The 18,745-nt window shown below is 52.3% G+C and overlaps 6 protein-coding genes across 6 annotated transcripts; 2 read left to right on the forward strand and 4 right to left on the reverse strand.

Moving 5' to 3' along the window:
* Positions 1 to 86: 86 nt before the first annotated feature.
* N7509_002433 (MIP/aquaporin family protein) lies at positions 87 to 1,604 on the reverse strand (the record flags this gene model as incomplete). Its single annotated transcript, XM_056627070.1, has 4 exons — positions 87 to 384; positions 475 to 1,016; positions 1,091 to 1,497; positions 1,562 to 1,604. The coding sequence occupies 4 exons, from the start codon at positions 1,602 to 1,604 to the stop codon at positions 87 to 89; spliced, it is 1,290 nt and encodes a 429-aa protein (XP_056492865.1).
* Positions 1,605 to 2,529: 925 nt separating this feature from the next.
* N7509_002434 (uncharacterized protein) lies at positions 2,530 to 7,373 on the reverse strand (the record flags this gene model as incomplete). The annotated part of the gene is made up of 4 exons (XM_056627071.1): positions 2,530 to 4,167; positions 4,238 to 6,333; positions 6,501 to 6,795; positions 6,963 to 7,373. 4 exons carry the CDS (start codon positions 7,371 to 7,373, stop codon positions 2,530 to 2,532), a joined length of 4,440 nt encoding a protein of 1,479 aa, XP_056492866.1.
* Positions 7,374 to 9,037: 1,664 nt separating this feature from the next.
* Positions 9,038 to 11,152, forward strand: N7509_002435 (LMBR1 domain-containing protein; the record flags this gene model as incomplete). Its single annotated transcript, XM_056627072.1, has 2 exons — positions 9,038 to 9,345; positions 9,409 to 11,152. The coding sequence occupies 2 exons, from the start codon at positions 9,038 to 9,040 to the stop codon at positions 11,150 to 11,152; spliced, it is 2,052 nt and encodes a 683-aa protein (XP_056492867.1).
* A 1,107-nt stretch (positions 11,153 to 12,259) lies between these two features.
* On the reverse strand, positions 12,260 to 14,148 carry N7509_002436 (NRPS-like protein biosynthetic cluster; the record flags this gene model as incomplete). The annotated part of the gene is given in 5 exon segments (XM_056627073.1): positions 12,260 to 12,493; positions 12,506 to 12,636; positions 12,709 to 12,886; positions 12,986 to 13,794; positions 13,857 to 14,148. 5 exon segments carry the CDS (start codon positions 14,146 to 14,148, stop codon positions 12,260 to 12,262), a joined length of 1,644 nt encoding a protein of 547 aa, XP_056492868.1.
* Positions 14,149 to 14,559: 411 nt separating this feature from the next.
* On the forward strand, positions 14,560 to 16,569 carry N7509_002437 (class I adenylate-forming enzyme family protein; the record flags this gene model as incomplete). The annotated part of the gene is made up of 6 exons (XM_056627074.1): positions 14,560 to 14,890; positions 14,967 to 15,101; positions 15,173 to 15,732; positions 15,797 to 15,891; positions 15,945 to 16,054; positions 16,160 to 16,569. 6 exons carry the CDS (start codon positions 14,560 to 14,562, stop codon positions 16,567 to 16,569), a joined length of 1,641 nt encoding a protein of 546 aa, XP_056492869.1.
* Positions 16,570 to 16,965: 396 nt separating this feature from the next.
* N7509_002438 (AMP-binding enzyme domain protein) lies at positions 16,966 to 18,706 on the reverse strand (the record flags this gene model as incomplete). Its single annotated transcript, XM_056627075.1, has 2 exons — positions 16,966 to 18,414; positions 18,467 to 18,706. 2 exons carry the CDS (start codon positions 18,704 to 18,706, stop codon positions 16,966 to 16,968), a joined length of 1,689 nt encoding a protein of 562 aa, XP_056492870.1.
* Positions 18,707 to 18,745: the final 39 nt, after the last annotated feature.

The raw sequence follows: 18,745 nt of genomic DNA on the forward strand, positions 1-18,745 counted from the left end.
CTTATAAGCCAAATAGAGTACTCGTACAAAGCAAAGCTTGTGCTTCACTCAACAAACATCCACCCCAAGCCAGAACAGTCCGCAACTCAGCTATTAGTCTCAGAAACAGAATTCTCAAGATCCTTAGTCTTCTTCCTAGGCCCGAGACCAAGTTTCTTCCTCAAATTAAGCTTCCGCACGCGCCAAGCCCTCTTCCGTCGACGGGGAGGATAATTGATAGGACTTTCACCACCAGTGAAGATCGCCAAATCGTAGATGAAGGCGCCAAACAGCGCACCGCTAATATCAGCACACCACGGTCCCCACACCCACCATGCATGATATTCTCGAAACAGCTGCCCGCCCCATCCAGCCATGAGGGCAACAAGTCGCGGACCGAAGTCTCTTGCGCAATTGAAGCAGCTATGCAAGATTCCCCAAGTTAGCCCACGACAACAATTGAAGTGAAAAGGTATGCACTGGATCTGAACTCACCCGCCAGTATTATATCCCAAAGCAAGAACAACGACAGAAATAAGAATACCCAAAATAAACGCCTGCATACCCGCACCAGGGGGCGCATTGGTATCATCACCAAGGGCAACAATAGCGCCGAACAAGATCGCACTGCCAAGAAACTCCGTGAAAAACGCCGTAGCAGGATGCACGAAAGATTTCGGCGCGGTGATCATGGCCGTGGCGGCGACGCTGGCATTCTGTGGTAGCATTGACGTTGCGACGACTTCGAGGATCGCGTCGTGGTAGATGGCGTAGGCAATTCCGCCGGCCGTGATGGCTCCAAGGAGTTGCGCGGCTATGTATTGGATGCATTTCCTGGCGGGGAAGCCTCGGAATATAGACATGGCGATTGAGAAGGCGGGGTTTAGGTGGCCTCCTGATATACCACCGGTCATGTAGATGGCTGCCATGAATCCGAAGCCCCAGGCAATGCTTTGCGAGGTGTAGCTTCCTGCTTGGCCGGATGAGGTGAAGTTTGATAATGTCGCGCATAGTCCGATTGTCATTGCTACGGTTGTCTGTTGTGGGGAATTGTTAGATCAATCATGTCAACTCGTACATCGCAGGTAGTTGTGCGTGTGTCTGTACATACCCCAAGCCACTCGGCCAATGGTTCCCGGAGATAATGGCGGATTCGACTCCAGCTATTGAAGAATCCATATTCAGATTTATCCTGCGCTTGATGACCAGCAGCCCCATGTCCATTTTTCAGACTCTCTGCATCCTCTTTCTGATCTTCCGGCAGTGCACCGTGCTGCATACCTGGTCGAACGATATGAGGAAGCGGCTGAGCCAAGCTCCACGTAGGATTCTCATCCTGCTTTCCATATTGCGGATTGTATGCCATATATTGGTCGCCAATGTATGCATTGCTTGCCGGGTTATTCGCTCCAGGACCGGCTAAGCTGAAAATCGGGTTATTTCCAGCGCCTTCGTCCTTGCTTCCGGCCTCTTGGGTACCACCGGGTGCTTCGTGTTCTGGAAAATCATCACTTGAAACTTCAGGGTGTTGAGGCTGATTTTAGCGGCTAATATATTTAAGTTATTTAGGGTTGGAGCCTACCGCCATCCGTGCCGTCTTGGCCACGATCCTTCGAGGAACTCATCACAGAGTTGAAATATGCCTGAAAGTCCCCCAGGAAAATGAAAAGAAGAGAAAAAGTGAAATGCTTCTTTTCTCTTCTGCTTTCCAGGCTCTGGTTCTGTCAAATTTATGTGGAACTCGACAGGTGTCAAAGCTGGATTGCAATCTTGGAAACTTACGTCACTACTAGAATTTGCATCATGCGTGGGCCCTATGGACCCGTAGACTCTGATTTCGTTAAGACCAATTACTTTGCCCAGACCGATTAAAGCTTGATTGAGTCTAAATTACTCGATAAAATATTTGTCGAAAGAAAGTGATACCAATGGCCGTCATCGGTCCGGCAGCATACTCTGGTCGAGGAAAAATTGCATAGTATAGGGTAAATTTAGCTAGTCTAGTACATACTATGAGTCTACAAAGAGAAAATAGAGAGAATGTCATATGAAACCTATTGTATTAACAGGTATTATGCCATTTGCACATTGAGAAATGGATCCATAACCTAATCGACGGTTCACAGATAAAATTGAAGTCCCATCTTTTCCCCACACAAACGCCATCGCTGGACCAGCTGGATGGGAATCACAAAGAGATTGAAAAAGAAAACAAGTAAAGAGAAATCCGAATGGGGCTGTCGCTGGAAACGAGGAAACGGGACAGGGGAAAAAAAAACGGGAGAGTCCCGCGCTGGGTATGGTACACACGCTTCGCCCTTCCCCTTGAATAAAAAAAGTGAAAAGGTGAAAAGAAGGAAAGTTGACGGGTGATAAAGAATGAAAATGAGAAGAAGGGAAGAGAAAAATCCCCCATATGTACGCCAGAGGAGCCGCCGAAAATGATAAGAGAAAATAAAAGAATAGGTTATCATGACATCCGTCGATCTTCACATCACCAGCCCGAGAAAAAGGAGACGCATTTCCATTATGAGCAACATTTCGTCATCCTCATGCGGTAGGGGCAATTGGAAGGGGAGCGAAGCTATTTCCGTCCTTCTGTTGACGCTCGAGACTTTCCCAGTCGACCTGCACACCGGGAATCACATCAGGGCCATCCTTGAGCATGATTTCGGGAGGAATGTTCATCCAGTCAGCAGTGGCCAGGGTGGTATCTTCATCCCAAGGCACCCAGTCGCTCCAGACAACACCGTCTTTGACGTCTCCCTTAGATGCCTCATCCTTAGGAGTCAGAGTTGCCAAAGCAATATCCCATGAGTCGGGGGTATCCTCGGTTTGATCCTGAGTGAACATGTCTGTGTTCATGAATTCGTCGAAGGGGTCATAACCAAGACCACGGCGTCTGCATTCCGAGAAAACAGGAGTGAATGAGTCATGGACAGTACCCAAAGACATTGGACATTCTGACCAAGGATCCTTGGCCTCGCCGTCTTGGAGAGCGTGCTTTTGAACTTCTTTTCCAGGAGAAGGCTTGATGGTCTTGGCAGGTTGATGGGGTGTGAGCTGTTGAGCTGGGGTTGCTGGTGATGCACCCTTAGCCCCGAGTTGGCTGGTGGCGCGAGCCATAGGCGTAGTGCTAGCAGTAACGGGAGTAGCAAGACCATGCTTGACTGGCGATGCAACACTTGGTTTGTTGACGGGGGTCATGGTTGGAGGAAGGCCCGTAGTGTGGTTCGGCTTGATCGGTTGACCACTCGCGTCCAAGCCCAGACCCATTGAAATGCTTTCGAGATAGAATTGAAGAGGGTCTTCGATGTTCTCTTCTTCTTCTGGTTGATGGTCCTTCTCAACATGGCTATCAAGGGCGGCTTGGCTGGGGAAGCCTTGGAAATGGTGCTGACACTCAACCACACTGCATTTGAAAGCACCAGCGAGAGCGGCAGCTGTCGTCTTGGCATCAGCCACAGCCTGCTTGTACTTGGCAGATGCGGCCGGCGCAGTGGTAGCGGCCTGAACAGGCGAAGCAGTGGGACCGGCATGAGACTGCTTGCGCTTTTTGGGAGGGGGTAGCTTGAGCTTCTCGGGCACAAGACCCCCAGGTCCATAGGCATGAGGAACCCCGGAAGGTGATGGTGCTCCGAATGGAGCGGCAGGGTGTGTCGCAGATTGTTCGGAGGGACGACGAGTACGACTGGCTTCTTCTTGCTGCGCCTGCAACTGCTGAAGGTTGGATGCATTCAGTTGGGGTGTGCTGCCTGGATTGACCTGGTTCCCGGCGGCGACCGCAGCACCAGCTTGGTTGCCGTTAGGTCGAGCTTGGTTCATACGAACAATCATGACCTGGAAAAGCTTGCGAATGAAGAGGATGGCACCAGTCAAGTAATCAGGGGTTATAGTAAACTGGTCGTTGACGATCCACTCCTGTGACGGCTTGAACTGGCGCATCAACTGGATGCGCATGGCGAGAAGGTTCTTAACATTTCTCTCTTGACCCTGCATCTTACCGAAGCCATGCAGAACCAAGACATCCAGGCGGCCCAATACGTCCAACGAGTCCTGAAGTTGCTGGGTCATAATAGCCTTTTGGTCTGGAGAAACAGAGACAGGCTTTACAGTCGGAGCATTCTTGGAAATTTCGTTGTAAGCCTCCATGATCTTGGGGGGGGAGGTGGTTGTTCCAAGCTTCCTCTGCTGCAGCCCTGTTGAGTATTGGCCCACGGAGCTGACTCTGTTGCTGGCGCCTCATATGGGCCTCAACTTGCAATCGCTGCTGAGGACTCATAGCAGCGAACTGTTCTTGTGAGAACGGGGCACTTGGCCTTTGGGCGTTAGCAGGAGGAGCAGCGGGCTGTGCTTGTTGAGCAGCGGCTGTTGCGGCCGCCGCAGCAGCAGCTGCAGCAGCTCCACTATCATCGGTGCTTGGGCGTTTCTTCGAGTTCTGCTTAGCAGCAGCTCCCTTCCCACCCTTTCCAGCAGCAGCTCCAGTCGGAGGCTTCGCAGTCGCCGCTGGCGTTTCGGCCGTAGATACCTGCGGTTGGGACATGGGAGGTTGTTTGACCTGTTGGTTGTTCTGGGGTTGAGGAATCTGGGGCTGGGCAATCGGTTGATTCTGCCCAGATGCCATATTTGCGTTTGCGCTCAACTGTTGAGCCTGGGCTCGCTGATGCGCGGTCTGAATTAGGATTTGTCTCTGTCGGTTTCGGAGGATATCCCGGATTTGATCATCGGTATACGACTGCGACTGAGGTCCCAGCTTTTGGCGAGCCAAGTGGATATCCTGGGCGGTGATAGGCCGCATGGGCGGCATGTTGCCTGGCTGCCCAGGTTGTCCGGGTTGAAGGTTCTGTGCATTCTGCACTTGACCCTGGGATGCTTGTTGGAATGGATTTTTCATGATTCCCTGGCCTTGGTTTTGTCTGTTAGGGTCCTTTGCTTGGACACTGAGAATCTGGGCAAAGTGGAGCTTCTGAAGTGTCAAAAGCTTGTTTGGGTCAATTCCAGTCGAGGCTTGTGAGTTTGAAGAAACCCATTGCTTTAGCTGGCCCCAGGTTTTGATGTTCTTCGGAACTTGCGAATTGTTGGTGAGAAGGGACTGCGGGAAAGTCGCCTGATCCATTTGTGTAGTTTGCTCTGGGGTCATCTCCATGCCATTGTTCTGTTGTCGGAGCATCTGAAGTCGGGTCATCTCATTCTGTTGAGCTCGTTGCATGTGTTGCTGCTGTTGGGGTGTCAACTGCTGGCCGCCTGGAATTTGCTGTGGACCCCCGGCGTTCATTCCCTGCTGCATGCTAATCGAGTTTCTCATGCGAGGATTATTCCCCATCTGACCGTTGAACATCCCCGGGACCTGACCGGGTTGTGTCACTTTTTGCTGAAGATTACCAGGTTGTTGACCGGGGTTGTTTGCTCGTTGCATGTTGTTTGCCAGAGCTGCGCGACGCTGGTTCAACAGAAAGGCGTGGAGTTGCTCGTTAGACATCGCGTTCAGTTGTTCCTGTACCGCCTGTGGAAGATTGGCAGGGATCTGTGGTCGACCCTGCATCGCAGGCTGAGGACCGCCACCCTGAACACCACCGGGATGCTGGCCCATGTTGGGAGGTCGCGACGCCGGCCGGGACTGGGCAGGCATTTGAACTGGGGACATTTGACCAGGGGCCATCGGTTGGTTCAGCATGTTCATGCCCGGGCTCCCTTGGCCAAGGTGAGACTGCGCCTGAGCATTTTGGCCAGACATCGCCATCTGAGCCTTCTGCGCGGCTTGAGCTCGAGCTTGGGCCTGGGCCTGGGCCTGGGCCTGAGCCTGGGCCTGTTGATTTGGGAATTGCATCCGTCCTTGGGGTCCATTCGAGGCCGTTTGTTGCATGTGCTGTGGGTTGAACATCTGGGGATCGACGCCCGCCCCATTCATGTTCGCCTGGCCATTTTGTCCCATTTGCTGCTGCTGCTGCTGCTGCTGCTGTTGCTGCTGCGAGAACATGTTCTGATTATTGGGGAACGCCGCCTGATTCATCTGCGATGAGCTGGCGGGCACCACAAGTTGACCAGCCTCTTGTGAACGCAGACCATCGGCCTGTTGGCCCTGTATGTTTTCCACATTGCCAATAAAGGCGTTGTTGGGATCGAGCCCTTGGTTGGGGCTCCCCGAGAACCCATTGTTTCGCTGGAGGTTCATCATGTTTTGGAACATCTGTCGTTGTTGTTGATTCATCATCGCAGGATCCCCCATCATAGCACTGTTCGGATCCATGCCGGCGTTCGGCGCGCGGCCCAGCTCCTTCGCACGCTTGTGGCGTCGAAGTTGGGTAAGCGCCTGAGAACGGAAAAAGTATGTCATCGGATCCATGTTTTTTCGTGCTAGATATTGACGTTGATCTGGGTTCATATTCGACAAGTTGAGCTTGATCTTCTCCATGTCCTCGGGGGATGTCTTTGAGAGCATTTGATTGGCGAGTCGAGAAACGTGTTCAAGTTCTTGTGCAGAGAGGTTGTTGAGGTCGTCCGGGAGGGGGCGTTGCCGGGACGCTGCTGCGCCCGTTGAGCTTGTTGTTGCTGGAGCATCGCAGACTGCTGCTGCTGGCGTTGTTGCATTAAGACTTGTTGGTTTGGGTCGTTCATTCCCATGCCCATCGCCATTTGAGGCTGACCAGGGACGGGAGAAGTCTGCATGCCTCGACCCATCTGAGGAGGGAATCCACCTTGCATTTGGTTCTGCATACCGCCCGCCATCATACCACCTTGAATAGCGACCGCGGCTTGTCTCTGTCGGGTGTCTTTGATGTGTAGGAGCTTCTCGTTACATTCTTTTTCGTAATCACTCTGTAAACAGAAAGGATGGAAGTTAGTGAGGGGTGTTCCGACGTATCCCAAAGAGAAGAAAGAGGCGACGGTGATGAATGGAAATGGGATGAGGGAAGGGGAGATGAGGGAGATGAGACGAGAAGAGTTGGTGAATGTGGTTGGGAGGGATGCGATGAAAGACGAACCTTCTCGGTCGCCTTCTGAAAGGCTTTCTGTTCGAAACTGACAGCCGCGTGGGCTGCCTGATTTAGATCGATTCGGGGTTGAATCAGACGAAGTGAGGTGATCCTGAGACCAAAGGGGAAAAAAAGAAGGTCAGCGAGGACGAGGAAACAAAGGATAAAGGTGCAGGTAGTGCCTCGGAGTTTCCATGGTTCGTGGGGGGGGATGACAACGTACATCTGGTAAACATTCATGGCTCGAGTCTTGATGGGCACATCGGCCTTCCATCCACCAAACGGGCCCTGGTTCGCGAGGATCTGAGCAACATGGCCCATGATGAGTTGGGCGCCCTCCTTGTTTTGTTGCGGCGGCATATTCGGTTTGACGACCCCGGGCATGCCCCCGCCAGGGTTGGGAAACTGGGCGGGATTCATGATCGAGGCCCCATCAATGGGGGAGGAGCAGACCGCGAAGAGAAATCGTTGCGGTCAGCATTCGCCGGGTCGCCACGTTGCGAAGGTCGGGGAAATCGGAGGAGGGGAGAGGGAGGGGGGTGGGAAAGAGTAGAGATGGTAAGAAAGGGAAAGAGAATCGAAAAAAGAAGGATTTACAACGGCGCGTTGCGAACAGATGCAGGGTCGGAATCCTTCAAGGTCGCAGATCGGCGGGAAAAAAAAGGACGCCGGTGCTGGTGTGGAACCGGTGGTGAGTCGAGTCGATCAGGGAGGGTGGGGATGAATTCAAAATGGCCCAAACGGAGGGCGGGAGCGAGCAAGAGGCAGGCGAGCGACCAGCACGGTGGGAAAGCAAGGCGTTCGGGCACCAGCGTCGATTGGATGCAATTCGCTAACGAAAGCCTGGGTGTGGCTTGGAGCGAATGAGGACGACGGGCGCAATTGTAGGGGTGGATGGGATCCGTGACAGGGATGCTGCAGCTTGTCAAGTCGCACCGGAGGTTCTCTGGTGGATGTCGTGAGCAACTGAGCAAGAGGGACAGTTCCAAGGTTGGCTTAGAATCCAGGAGGACCGAGACGACTCGGAATTGACCAGCAAAATGTGGGAAAAGGCTTACCAGAACTTCGATTCCAGTCCAGGGGAAATGAAGAGGGTACGATGGCACACACCGAACAGGGATAGTGTTTCAAGGTGCACAGGACTCTTCTCAGTGCTCGTGTGTGGAGGAGGGGTGAGAGGCAAAGTGGAGTGGAGGGAGGAGGGGGGGGGAGGGGTGGTTGGGATGGAAGTAGAAAAGGAAGATGGAAAAGAAGAAGAAAAAGAGGATAATGGCAGAGCGATGGCAACACGAGGAGAGAAGCCAATGGAGAGGGCAAAAGGTACAGAGCACGAGCGGAATCAATTGAAGAATGGTGAATGCGAAGGTCACAAGGCTGCCGTCAGGTACTCAATGCGGTGATCACGGGATATCCACTTGAGGGGACCATATATACTACACAGTATAGTATACTTTGCAGTATCTACAGTGTATACTTAAGTACTGAATATATACATATCCTACAATATAGTACAGACTAGTAGTATCTCTGACTCGTAACTACTACTGTCACCCATAATATGTATAATTGCCCCAGGCGTCGTCATAATTGTGGATCTGTTTCACGCGACAACAATGTAGATGGGGATGTATAACTAGTAGGCCCTGGTATAAAGTACTAAGTAGTATTAGTACTAGGATACTCTACTTACTTTCAAATCTACATTAACATTGACTTTAAGCAATTCTCCTAATATTCAAGTTCCTAGTACTCGTATACTCATACTCATATTAACTAGCTCATCTCTTTTACTCTGACTGATCGCCCCATCGATCGACGGCCCTGGCCTGATCCGGCCGCGCCTATTGGCCCCGGCTCATTACAAAGTATCAGGTACTTCCACTCACATATAAATAACTAGTGTTCACAGGTACCTTCTACCCCCACAAGCTTAAGTCAGCCACCACTCCCCTGGGAACGTCAACTGTTTCTATATTCGATCGGCCTCGTCATCCTTTCTCTTACCGACCCTCCTCCTCCCAACGCCATGAAAAGCGCTTGAACACTCTCCTTTTTTCTTTGATTTAGATCGTCTCCCCTCCGCCATGATCTCCGTCTCCTTGCCGACCGTCTCGGTCGGCTCCAACATCTTCTTCGCTATCGCTCTCTGTCTCATCTCCCTCCTGGTCCTCTTCATCTTGCGCCGTTTCCTCACTCTTCGCGCCACTCCCGCCTACTTGATCTTCCCAATATTCTTCGCCCTCGCCCTCCCAGCCAGCGTCATCCTCCTCGTCCCCATCGACCTGGCCTCAAGTTCCCGCGATGGCAGCGGTGCCAAGGCAATCTGGTTGCCGGACCGCGTGGTTCTCGTTTGTTGGCGCATTGCCTACTGGCTGATCTTTGTGCTCACTTGGTAGGTATTCCACTGACAACCATCTTGATAACCATTGGGCTTGACTAACATCGGTATCTCCAGGGCTATCCTTCCTCTTCTCGCCGAATATGTCGACTCCGGATACCGTGAACCCAAAGCCCGCATCATGTACTCCCTCCGCTCCAACGCCCGCTACCAATTGACCGTTCTGGGCTGCGCAACGATCGGATTGATCTATGTCATCATCTCCATTGGCTTTGATTTCCGCTCCATCAAGGGTTTCATCATGGCTGCCGCCTACGTCTGGGGTCTCGTTCTTGCCATCTACCTGATGGGTCACGGCTTGGTTGCCATCCCACGGAATCTCTTCCGCAATGCCAATGTCAGTGGCCGCTTGCGACGTATTCAATCACACGCCCCGAAAGTACACGATCGTTTGATGGACGCAGTCAACGAACTGGAGAGCCTCAATTCCCAGGTCGCCCAGCTGCAGAAGCGCAAGACCGGAACTGCTCGTGACTTCCAAGAATGGATTGAAGACCTCTCCGAGACCCCCGGGGATTCCGACGTCCGCGCTCCTATTCTCGAGTCCGCCGAAACCTCCGGCACCGTGCCTTCGGTTATCACGGAACGCTACCTGGCTGATATGACGAGACGCCTGCAGCGCGCCCGACACATGAAGGCTCGCTTTGTGGACGAGTGGGATCGTGTGGTTCAGTCGGCCACAGATCTCCAGGCCATCATCAACTCTGCCGCGTCACAGAAGCTCGATTTTGGTGCTGCCCCGCGTCGGTCATCTTGCCTCCCGCGGGTGAAATTCTTGACCCCCTATATGCGCTATCATCTCTACACCAATGTCATACCCACTCTAAGACTCGCCTTTGGGGCTTTCTTTGCAGTGGTGTCGGGCTGCATCGTCTGGTCTGAGTTGATCAAGTCTTTGGCCCCATCCGTATCGGCCATCACATTGACAGTGGTTCCGCATTGGAAGGATGAGAAACCAGTTGGATTTTGGAGCCAAGTCATAGCCTCTGCCTGGCTACTCTATATGTGTTCCGCCGCCCTGGTTGGTGTGAGCGATGCGAAAGTTTGGGGCAACCGTGCCCTCGTACGTCGCAACACCTACGGCGAGAGTGCCTGTTGGTACGCCAGCTTGGTGGCACGACTAACCGTGCCGATCGCATACAATTTCTTGACCTTCTTGCCAAAGGACTTCCGCCGGACCACCACCTTCTACGAGTTCCTCGGACAGCTCATCAACCTCACCCCCTTGGGCAAGGGATTCGATTTCATCTTCCCTATCTTTATCCTTATCCCCGTCTGCGCCACCCTGTTCAACCTCTACGGCCGCATCAAAAATGTCTTCGGTTTCGGTCTTTCTGACGATGAGGATGACGTGGAGAGCAACCCCTCCGGCTTTGGGATGGGCGGCTGGCGCGAAGGCCGTGACCTAATCGAACGCGAGATGAACGGCTTCGGCTCTTTGGCCGTGTCCTCCCGTGGCGCCCGATCGACCTGGGCATCGGACCGCAGTGATGATGGCGCAAATGGCTCGTCCCGACTACGCGTTCCCGCGGCGGAGGGCTCTCGATCTCCCCGACCTGCCCAATCGCAACGGCCCATGACTGCTCCTCAAGTCGTCGACGAGGAAGAGGAAGAAGAGAACTTCTTTCAATCCTTCGCTCACCGCGTGCGAAACACTATTGAAACCGCCAACACACCGCAGTGGATTGAAAACGCCCGTCTTCCTCGCTGGATGTCTGGCGATAACAACACCACTGAGGAAGGTGGAATCACGAGATTATTTGGCGGTAGTGCTGTGCCTGGTCGCCTGCGACTAGGCTAGGCTAGGCTGCCTTCTCTCTCTCCTTTTTTGTATTGCATAGAACGCGGTGTTTGGGTTTGCTCCGTTTTGGCTGCTGGACAGCGTAATATAGAACCTACTTTATTTGTAAATATCACGTTTTTCTTATTCTTCTATACCTAAACCGAACGGCTTATATATGTGTTCATTTTCATTATCCGGTAGGAAAATACCTTAAGAAGCTCATCCCAGAAGTCAGGACAGACGTCAAGTCTTTGAATCACCTGCCACTGCCACTGCCACTGGCAATAGTGAGTGGCTGGCTGGATCATGGGATACACGTAAGTAGCTACGTGAGCTCCTGCGCCCCTTACGTCGTGAGGGGAAGCTCAACAGAATTGAAATTCGGAATCGGAATAAAGGACCCCAGCTCTACACAGTAACGTGCTACTGCAAGCGACCTGCAAGCAATAAAACACCGAGCCGCAATCCCTTGCTTCGTCAGCGTGGTGGAAACAAGTTTTTCATCCATGGGGTCAGATGCGGCAATTTGATGCAGGTCTTAGTATATGATGTCTTCGGTTCAAGTTGTTTTGGCTTATAATGATAATGAAACTTTAAGACGCTGATTCCTTCATAATTTGTCTACATCTACTAGTTGGTAATTATGCTCATATCATGCACTTCCTGCGATCCTGCAAGTTACTAGACGCAATTCAGCATCCATGCGGCTTATGTGTCCCTATGGCTGTATAAAATGATCCCTACTATCCCCTGGACTTTCTTTTGCTTTTGCTTTTGCTTTTGCTTGGCTTGTATTCTCCTGCTACGTACTGTTTTGACAAGGAATTTTTGCTATTGATTCGGCTCATCGAGCTCCGCTGGGTACTCCATTTTCTTTAAAAACCTACTCGCCAGGTATCATCACCCCTCAATTTCAACAAAAAAAAAGCCAACGTGGGGATTCAGGGCTGCCCTAGTCTAATTGGGAATATCATGATATATGCAACACTAAAGATCTGTAATATACCGCGAACTTTGATAGAGCTTGGCTGCTTTAAAAATATTAATCTTGCTAAAACGCAAGATCCTTCGTGGCATCTGACAATTGACCCAAATTGCCTATCCAAGTAAGTGAGGACTACCAGCTCACGCCATCACCCAAACCTCCACCTCAGGCAGAGCCACCGATTCCGGTGGGAAAAACTGCTCGCGAGCTTTCTGGTACATGAGCTTCCCTGATACACCCTGGGGAATCTCCTCCCCGTCTCCCACAAGTCGGAGAAGAGTCGGAAGCTCATGCTCAGTGAGTGAATGAGCCATGTCCCGTCGTAGGGCCGCCAGGCTCAACGTACCTCGTTTTTGGAAATCTACAGTTTCTGCCTGTAAACGTACCAGAGCCGCAATATGATTGACGTACTTGGGGTCTGGAACAGCGAAGATGTGCCCTTCTGCCACCTGAGGAAGCTCAAGGAGAGCTTTACTGATCTTGGGCACTGATACCCTACCACCGAAGGTTGGTATGACTATGCACAGAGGGGATTAGCTTGAAGATAGCCAAAAAAAAAATAATGAGGGAAATTCCCCGGAATACCCACAGTCACATTCGACCCGACCTTCAATCTCATACGCGCTGCCGTTGTAGCGGACGATATCGCCAGTGCGGAAGAATCCCTCGTCATCAAATGCATTGCATGTGGCCTTGAGGTTATCCAGGTACCTGTAGACGCAAGTCAGATCGTGCAAAGACTCGACCTGTGTGGCTGGGGAAATACCCTGTAAAAAGCACAGGAGTCTTGACAAGCAACTCTCCTCTGCTGCCCTCACTCAGCTTAAAGTCCACCCCGGACACAGGTTTCCCAATAGTTCGCTAACCCCTCGGGTGTCAGCCTCATCACGGACATTTCTATTCGCAGAAACACAAAAGATACCCACCTCCATAAGAGAATCCTCTCCCAACGCTTTGAACGGCGAAATCCCCATCTCCGTCCCGCCATAGATAACAGTCACGCATCGCCCGCCTAGCATATCCTGCCAAAACATTTTGACCTCCTGCAGCATTACCTGCCCTCCGGCGGTCGCTTCGCGCAGCTGGCGCGCCCCGGCGCAGTACTCTTCCCGCTCTATGGGGGGAAGCATACTCAACTTATCGCGGTACACGAGCATTAGCTTCCGCCATATAGTTGGCAACAAATGAAGTCCGGTGATTCCGCCCTGGCGCAGACGCTCCCAAATCATGTCCGCGTCCACCAAGTACGGCCACAGCTCAATTCGAATGCCACGCAGGAGCATGTTGACCATCAGACGAATGGATCCAATATAGCCCGCTGCTCGGGTGAAGAGGAGGACGTCGGCCTCGGTGCCAATGGGATCGACGTCAGCGTTGAAGAATTGCCTCGAGTGAAGGACGCCTTTGGGCGGACCCATGGTTCCAGAGGTGAAGAGGAGAAGTGCGGTGCGTGTGGATGGGAAATGAGTCGGATGGTCTGTGGTGAATAGAAGATTTGTGGCGGTGTCACCGGCGTGAGCGCTGATGGCAATGGACTGGATATCCTGGTCGTTGGTGAGCAGGGCTCGGCGCCGAATGAACCACATGAGTTCGGCTTGCTGTGGGCTGTATACAACACATGCAGCGTTGGATTTTGCGATGCGGTCCCAGGTTGCTTCGGCCGACTCGGCTGTGGCTATAGATGCTTCTTTTTAGCTACGACTTTTATCTCAGGGAAGAGTGACTGTGGGAATATACATAACGGAACAATGATGCCGCCGAGAGACAGGATTGCCAGGAATGCAACGACAAATTCTACGCTGGCTGGCGAGAGGATTCCTATACCGATAGGTTCACGAAGCATTTTGTTGCTATCCAGGGTGGTTTGAGGCAGTCGCTGCTGAAGGAGTTGCCGGAATCGAAGCACCCCCGACATCAGCTGTCGATAGGTAACTCTAATACCTGAGATATCATCGCAGATTATAACACGAGGAGGACCATTGGCAAATGTAACCAGACGTTGGAAGAAGGGTTCGTTGGAAAAGCTCATGGTGGAATTCACCTAAATGTAGCATAGGATGATGGGTATAAAATGAAGTCTGGAATAATCAACGGTAGGAAAGATCATACTCGTAGAATAGTATCTCATCGATTATTCTCGGGCCCCACTGCCCAGGTGGCACAGAGCTGCTCACCGCTGCTTGGGATCGATATCATGATCAGCTATGTAGAAACATGACGAGTCACATTGGAAGCATGGGCTCAGATCTTTTGATCACACCCGGGATGATCTACATGAATACCATAGGACGGAATACGGAGTATCCATCCATATATGAGTGGATCTCGACGCCACGAGCTTGAAATCAACTTAAGTTTATTCATATTTCGTTTGAATTTCTGTCTTTCTTCCTCTGTCCACGGGTTCCTTTTGCAAGACATCAAACAGCCCCCCTCCACCATGCCTCTTCCTACTACTAGTACCATCTCCCAAACAGTCAATCTCCCAAATGATCCACTGTTCAGACAATTACTCAACAATGCCCAAGTCAACCCAAACATCCTGGTCCATGATCCAACTCATAACAAGGATGCCACCACAGCCCAATTGCTTCACGATGTCGTGGCCTTTCAAAACAAAATCCTCTCACAGCTACCATCACACCATATAAACCACCACGGAAGACTCCAGACCCCAGGAGTCTATATCGCCATCCTTGCTCCCCTCAGTTACGACTTTATCATTGCCTTATACGCCGTCATCGCCTTGGGGGCTGCAGCCGTACCATTATGTATACTAGCCTTTGCTACTATTCTATTCATTTCCCACTTTCGCCCGTGACTGACCATTTAAAATCCTATACCTAGCAATCAAAGTGCTCCCCGAAGAAGGCGCCTGGCTCGTGAAAAAATGCAATGCCATCTGCCTGCTTGCCCATCCAGAGCAGATTCCGCTCGCCTCCCAGATTCGATCCCATGGACCTACTACTATCACCCCTTCTAGTAGTAGCCAACTTCCACTGATCTCAATTGAACATCCCCCGAACTTAAGCTCATCCCCCGGGCTTCCTCAGATCGACCCAACCCTAACTTTCCCCTCCACCCAGCCAGGCCTCCTCCTATTTACATCGGGCACAACAGGTCCTCCAAAGGGTGCTATCCTGCCTCGCCAACTCTTCTTCCCCACGTCACACCCGACTGCACTGCCGATGATACCGCCATCGTCTATCGCGCCGTCAACGGTTTACCCGGGGTCCTGAATCTAAGTGACCTAGTCTACGTCGGCGCGCGCATCGAGCTCTTTCCTGCCGGGATCCAGCCAGCGCCGATCTGGGAACGACTCCGCGGCGGTGGAGTCACCGTGCTAGCGGGTGCTACTCGTTTCTGGCAGGTGCTCATGACGCACTACGAAGAGAAGCTGCGGGGCCTACCCGAGGATGAGCGTATCCTGTATGATGAGGGCGCTCAAAATCTGCGAGTCGTCTGGTTTGGGGGTGGGATGCCCTTACCAGTTGCGAAGCGGTTCTGGCTCCGCTTGCGCAAGGAGAGGGACTGGATGGTAAAGTACGGAGCATCGGAGTTGGGGAGGGAGGCGATGGTGTTTCGGTTCGCGAGCGAGAGTGCGGCTTTGAAGGTGAGAGTTCTGGTCATCTGGATTGTAGCCACTTACTAGCGGACTGACTGACTGGTTAATGTAGCCGATTATTGGGCGTCCGTTGGCTGGGACTGAGGTCAAGTTGACAGATGGCGACCATGGGGAGTTGTTGATCAAAAGCCCGACGATGATGATCGGGTATGTCCTCCTATATTATTTTCTTCCGGCGAGATTAATTCTAATGATGCCAGGTACATCGATGATGAAGAACGCACGCGTGCGGCATTCGATGACAACGGCTTCTATCGGACGGGAGATCTCGTCCACCAAGATGACCAGGGCATGTTCGTCTTTGACGGCCGTGTATCGGCGGATTGCAAGTTGCTCTCTTTACTCTCTTTTTCCCTTCTCCATTTCTTTTTCCTCCGTCTCCTATTCTGAGGCAATCGGCTGACAAGTGGTGTAGTCGTCCGGTTCAACGGGCTTCGTGTCTCAGTCTACGAGGTCGAGTCGCATCTATGCGACCTGCCCTACATGGTCGAGGCATACGTACTCAGCATTCCAGACACTCAATATGGCCATCGAGTCGGCGCACTCGTGGTTTTAGGTGCGGGAGAAGCATCACTGACGCTGGGGAAACTTCGGAAAGATCTAGCCGCGGTGCTGGCCATCTATAAGTTGCCGACGGTGTTGCGTGTGGTTAACAGTGACGAGGAGCTACCACGTAGTCCGGAGGGCAAGTTGTCTAGGAATCCTGCTTTGCAGAAGTTCTTTCCTACGGAGAATGGAGAATTGTCGGGCAAGGTGGAGGTTTGGAACCTGGGGGTGGAGGAAATGACGACGAATCGGGCGTGGGATTGGGGCGGCGTTGTTTGAGTTGGGACACGGTAGAACCTGAGTAGGAGATTGCGTTGAAAGTCAGATGAATATCGTCTGGGTGTTTTCGAAGTTCACGAATGGACCCTTTGGCCCCCGAGCCAGTGGGGGTATCCTCACTAATGTGAATTTATCTTACTAGATAGGAGTCTAGGAAGGCTTCTCGATTCTTTGAAATATATGCACATTCGATATATCGTTCAGACTCCTAGACTGTGAAGGCAACTTGAACGGGCTTAGCCCTAATTTCTCGGCCGGAGGTTCAGAACACCGTGACCTTGGGACAATATAAAATATGCATATTTCTCATCCTTTCTATGCCAACTGGCGTAACATATTATATTCAAACCTTGGAATTCTTAATACAAACTTAGCTAATAGACTTTTCCCCCACCGTCACGATGTGATGGTGGTACATCCCCGCTGCATCTTCGCCAACTCCCTCAAAGCCGACCGATTCACTTTAAATCCCTTCCGGGGCAACTCGGAAAGACAATAAACTCCCCCAGTCAATTTCTGCAAGCCCGTCAACTTCTCCTCCGCAAATCTCTCAATGGCCTCCTGTACCTCCCCCATCTTTTGCTTTTCCCAGTCATCCCCTTTGGGCACCACAAAAGCCGTCGGCAAATCCCTCTGGCTGCCCTCCTCGCGTACCCCTAAAACCACCACACTTCCAACCGCCTGATGCATAAACAAGACCTCCTCCAGCTCCGCGGCAGACACGTGTACCCCGTACCCTCCGCCAGTCTTGATTAGCTCCTTGATCCGGTCCAGGACATAGACATTTCCCTTCTCATCGAGGTACCCGAAATCCCCCGTGTGAAACCAGCCCTCGGCATCAAATGCGGCGGCATTGGCTGCATCATTGTTCTGATATCCCCGGTACCGGGCTAGACAGTTGCGGACGAGGAGCTCACCTGCGTGTTGGGGGCCCCATCCCCTCTGCTCCAGTTTCGTTTCTGGGTTGACGACTTTGGCCTCTGTTCCACTCACAAGAGTACCTGTTGACCCCGGGGCGCGAGAATCCTCGTCAAATTGCATAGAGATGAGCATAGTCTCCGCAGTGCCGAGTTCAAGGCTCAGCGGGATATCGTGGAAGCGACGCGATACTGCCGTCCGAAGATTCTCGTGGATTGGAGCCCCAGCTGAAAGCAGCCATTTGATTGACTTCGTCTTTGATGATGATGTCTCGACATGGGCAAGCTGTGCCGCCAGCGGAGGCGTGACGAAGAGGAAGGTGATTCGGTGGCGGGCGATAAGCTCGACGGTTGATGCGGCGTCGAGGTCTGGCTTGGAGGGTACCAAGATGACTCGGATGCCTAGGAGGATGTTAAGTCCCATGTTTAGCTTTGCGTTGATGAAGAAGCCGAGGGATAGTGGAGAGAGCCATGTGTCTGTGTCGGGGGATGTGTTGGCGGGGATAGTCGCGCGTGTGCCTTCGAGGGTGGCGATGAAATGTGCGTGGCTGACAAGGACGCATTTCATGTTACCCGTTGAGCCGCTTGTGCGGTTAATGAAGCCCGTATGGGAGTCGGCAGCCTCAGGGGTGTCCAGGTTGAAGATGTCCTCGTAGCAGTAGGTTGTGTTTGTCGTGAGGGTGGCAAGTGAAGGATACTGGCAGTTGGAAGTGTCGTCGAGGGTTACCAGGGGCATGACTTGTCCGTCTAGCATGGCGGATGCAGCCTCGGCCAGTGAAAGCACATCGGTATCGGTGATGAGAAGTTGGGCGTTGATCTGCTGCAGATGACGGGCGACGTCGCTGGCGACAGTAGATGCTTGCACGGGAATCAGGGCGATAGTGGCACCCGCCGCCAACGCCCCAAAGAATGCGATGGGATATTGGATCTGATGGCCGTTAGACAAAATGAATTCATTGAGAGAGGCCCGTAAGTTTTACCTTGTCACGGGCGAAGATGGCGACGGCATCTTGCGGTTTGATGCCATAGTGAGAGCGGAGGGCGCGGGCCAAGCGTCGGCTCTGGGCCTCCAACTCAGCCAGAGTTAGCTGCTCGTCGGTACCATCGACGCTGTAGAGCACGCGATTGCGAGGGTAGTCTCGCCGGCTGTGGTGGAAGATGAAGTTGAACACATCACATTGGGGGACGGGGGGCAGGGGGAGTCGCGAGCGGAATATCATGTTTGGCTAGGGCTTCCACTGTATTGATTTGGGGATTCG

This window comes from Penicillium cosmopolitanum (genome assembly GCF_028827165.1).
Source record: "Penicillium cosmopolitanum strain IBT 29677 chromosome Unknown utg000004l:1.0-4361866.0:1.0-4365735.0, whole genome shotgun sequence".
NCBI classification, from domain to species: domain Eukaryota; kingdom Fungi; phylum Ascomycota; class Eurotiomycetes; order Eurotiales; family Aspergillaceae; genus Penicillium; species Penicillium cosmopolitanum.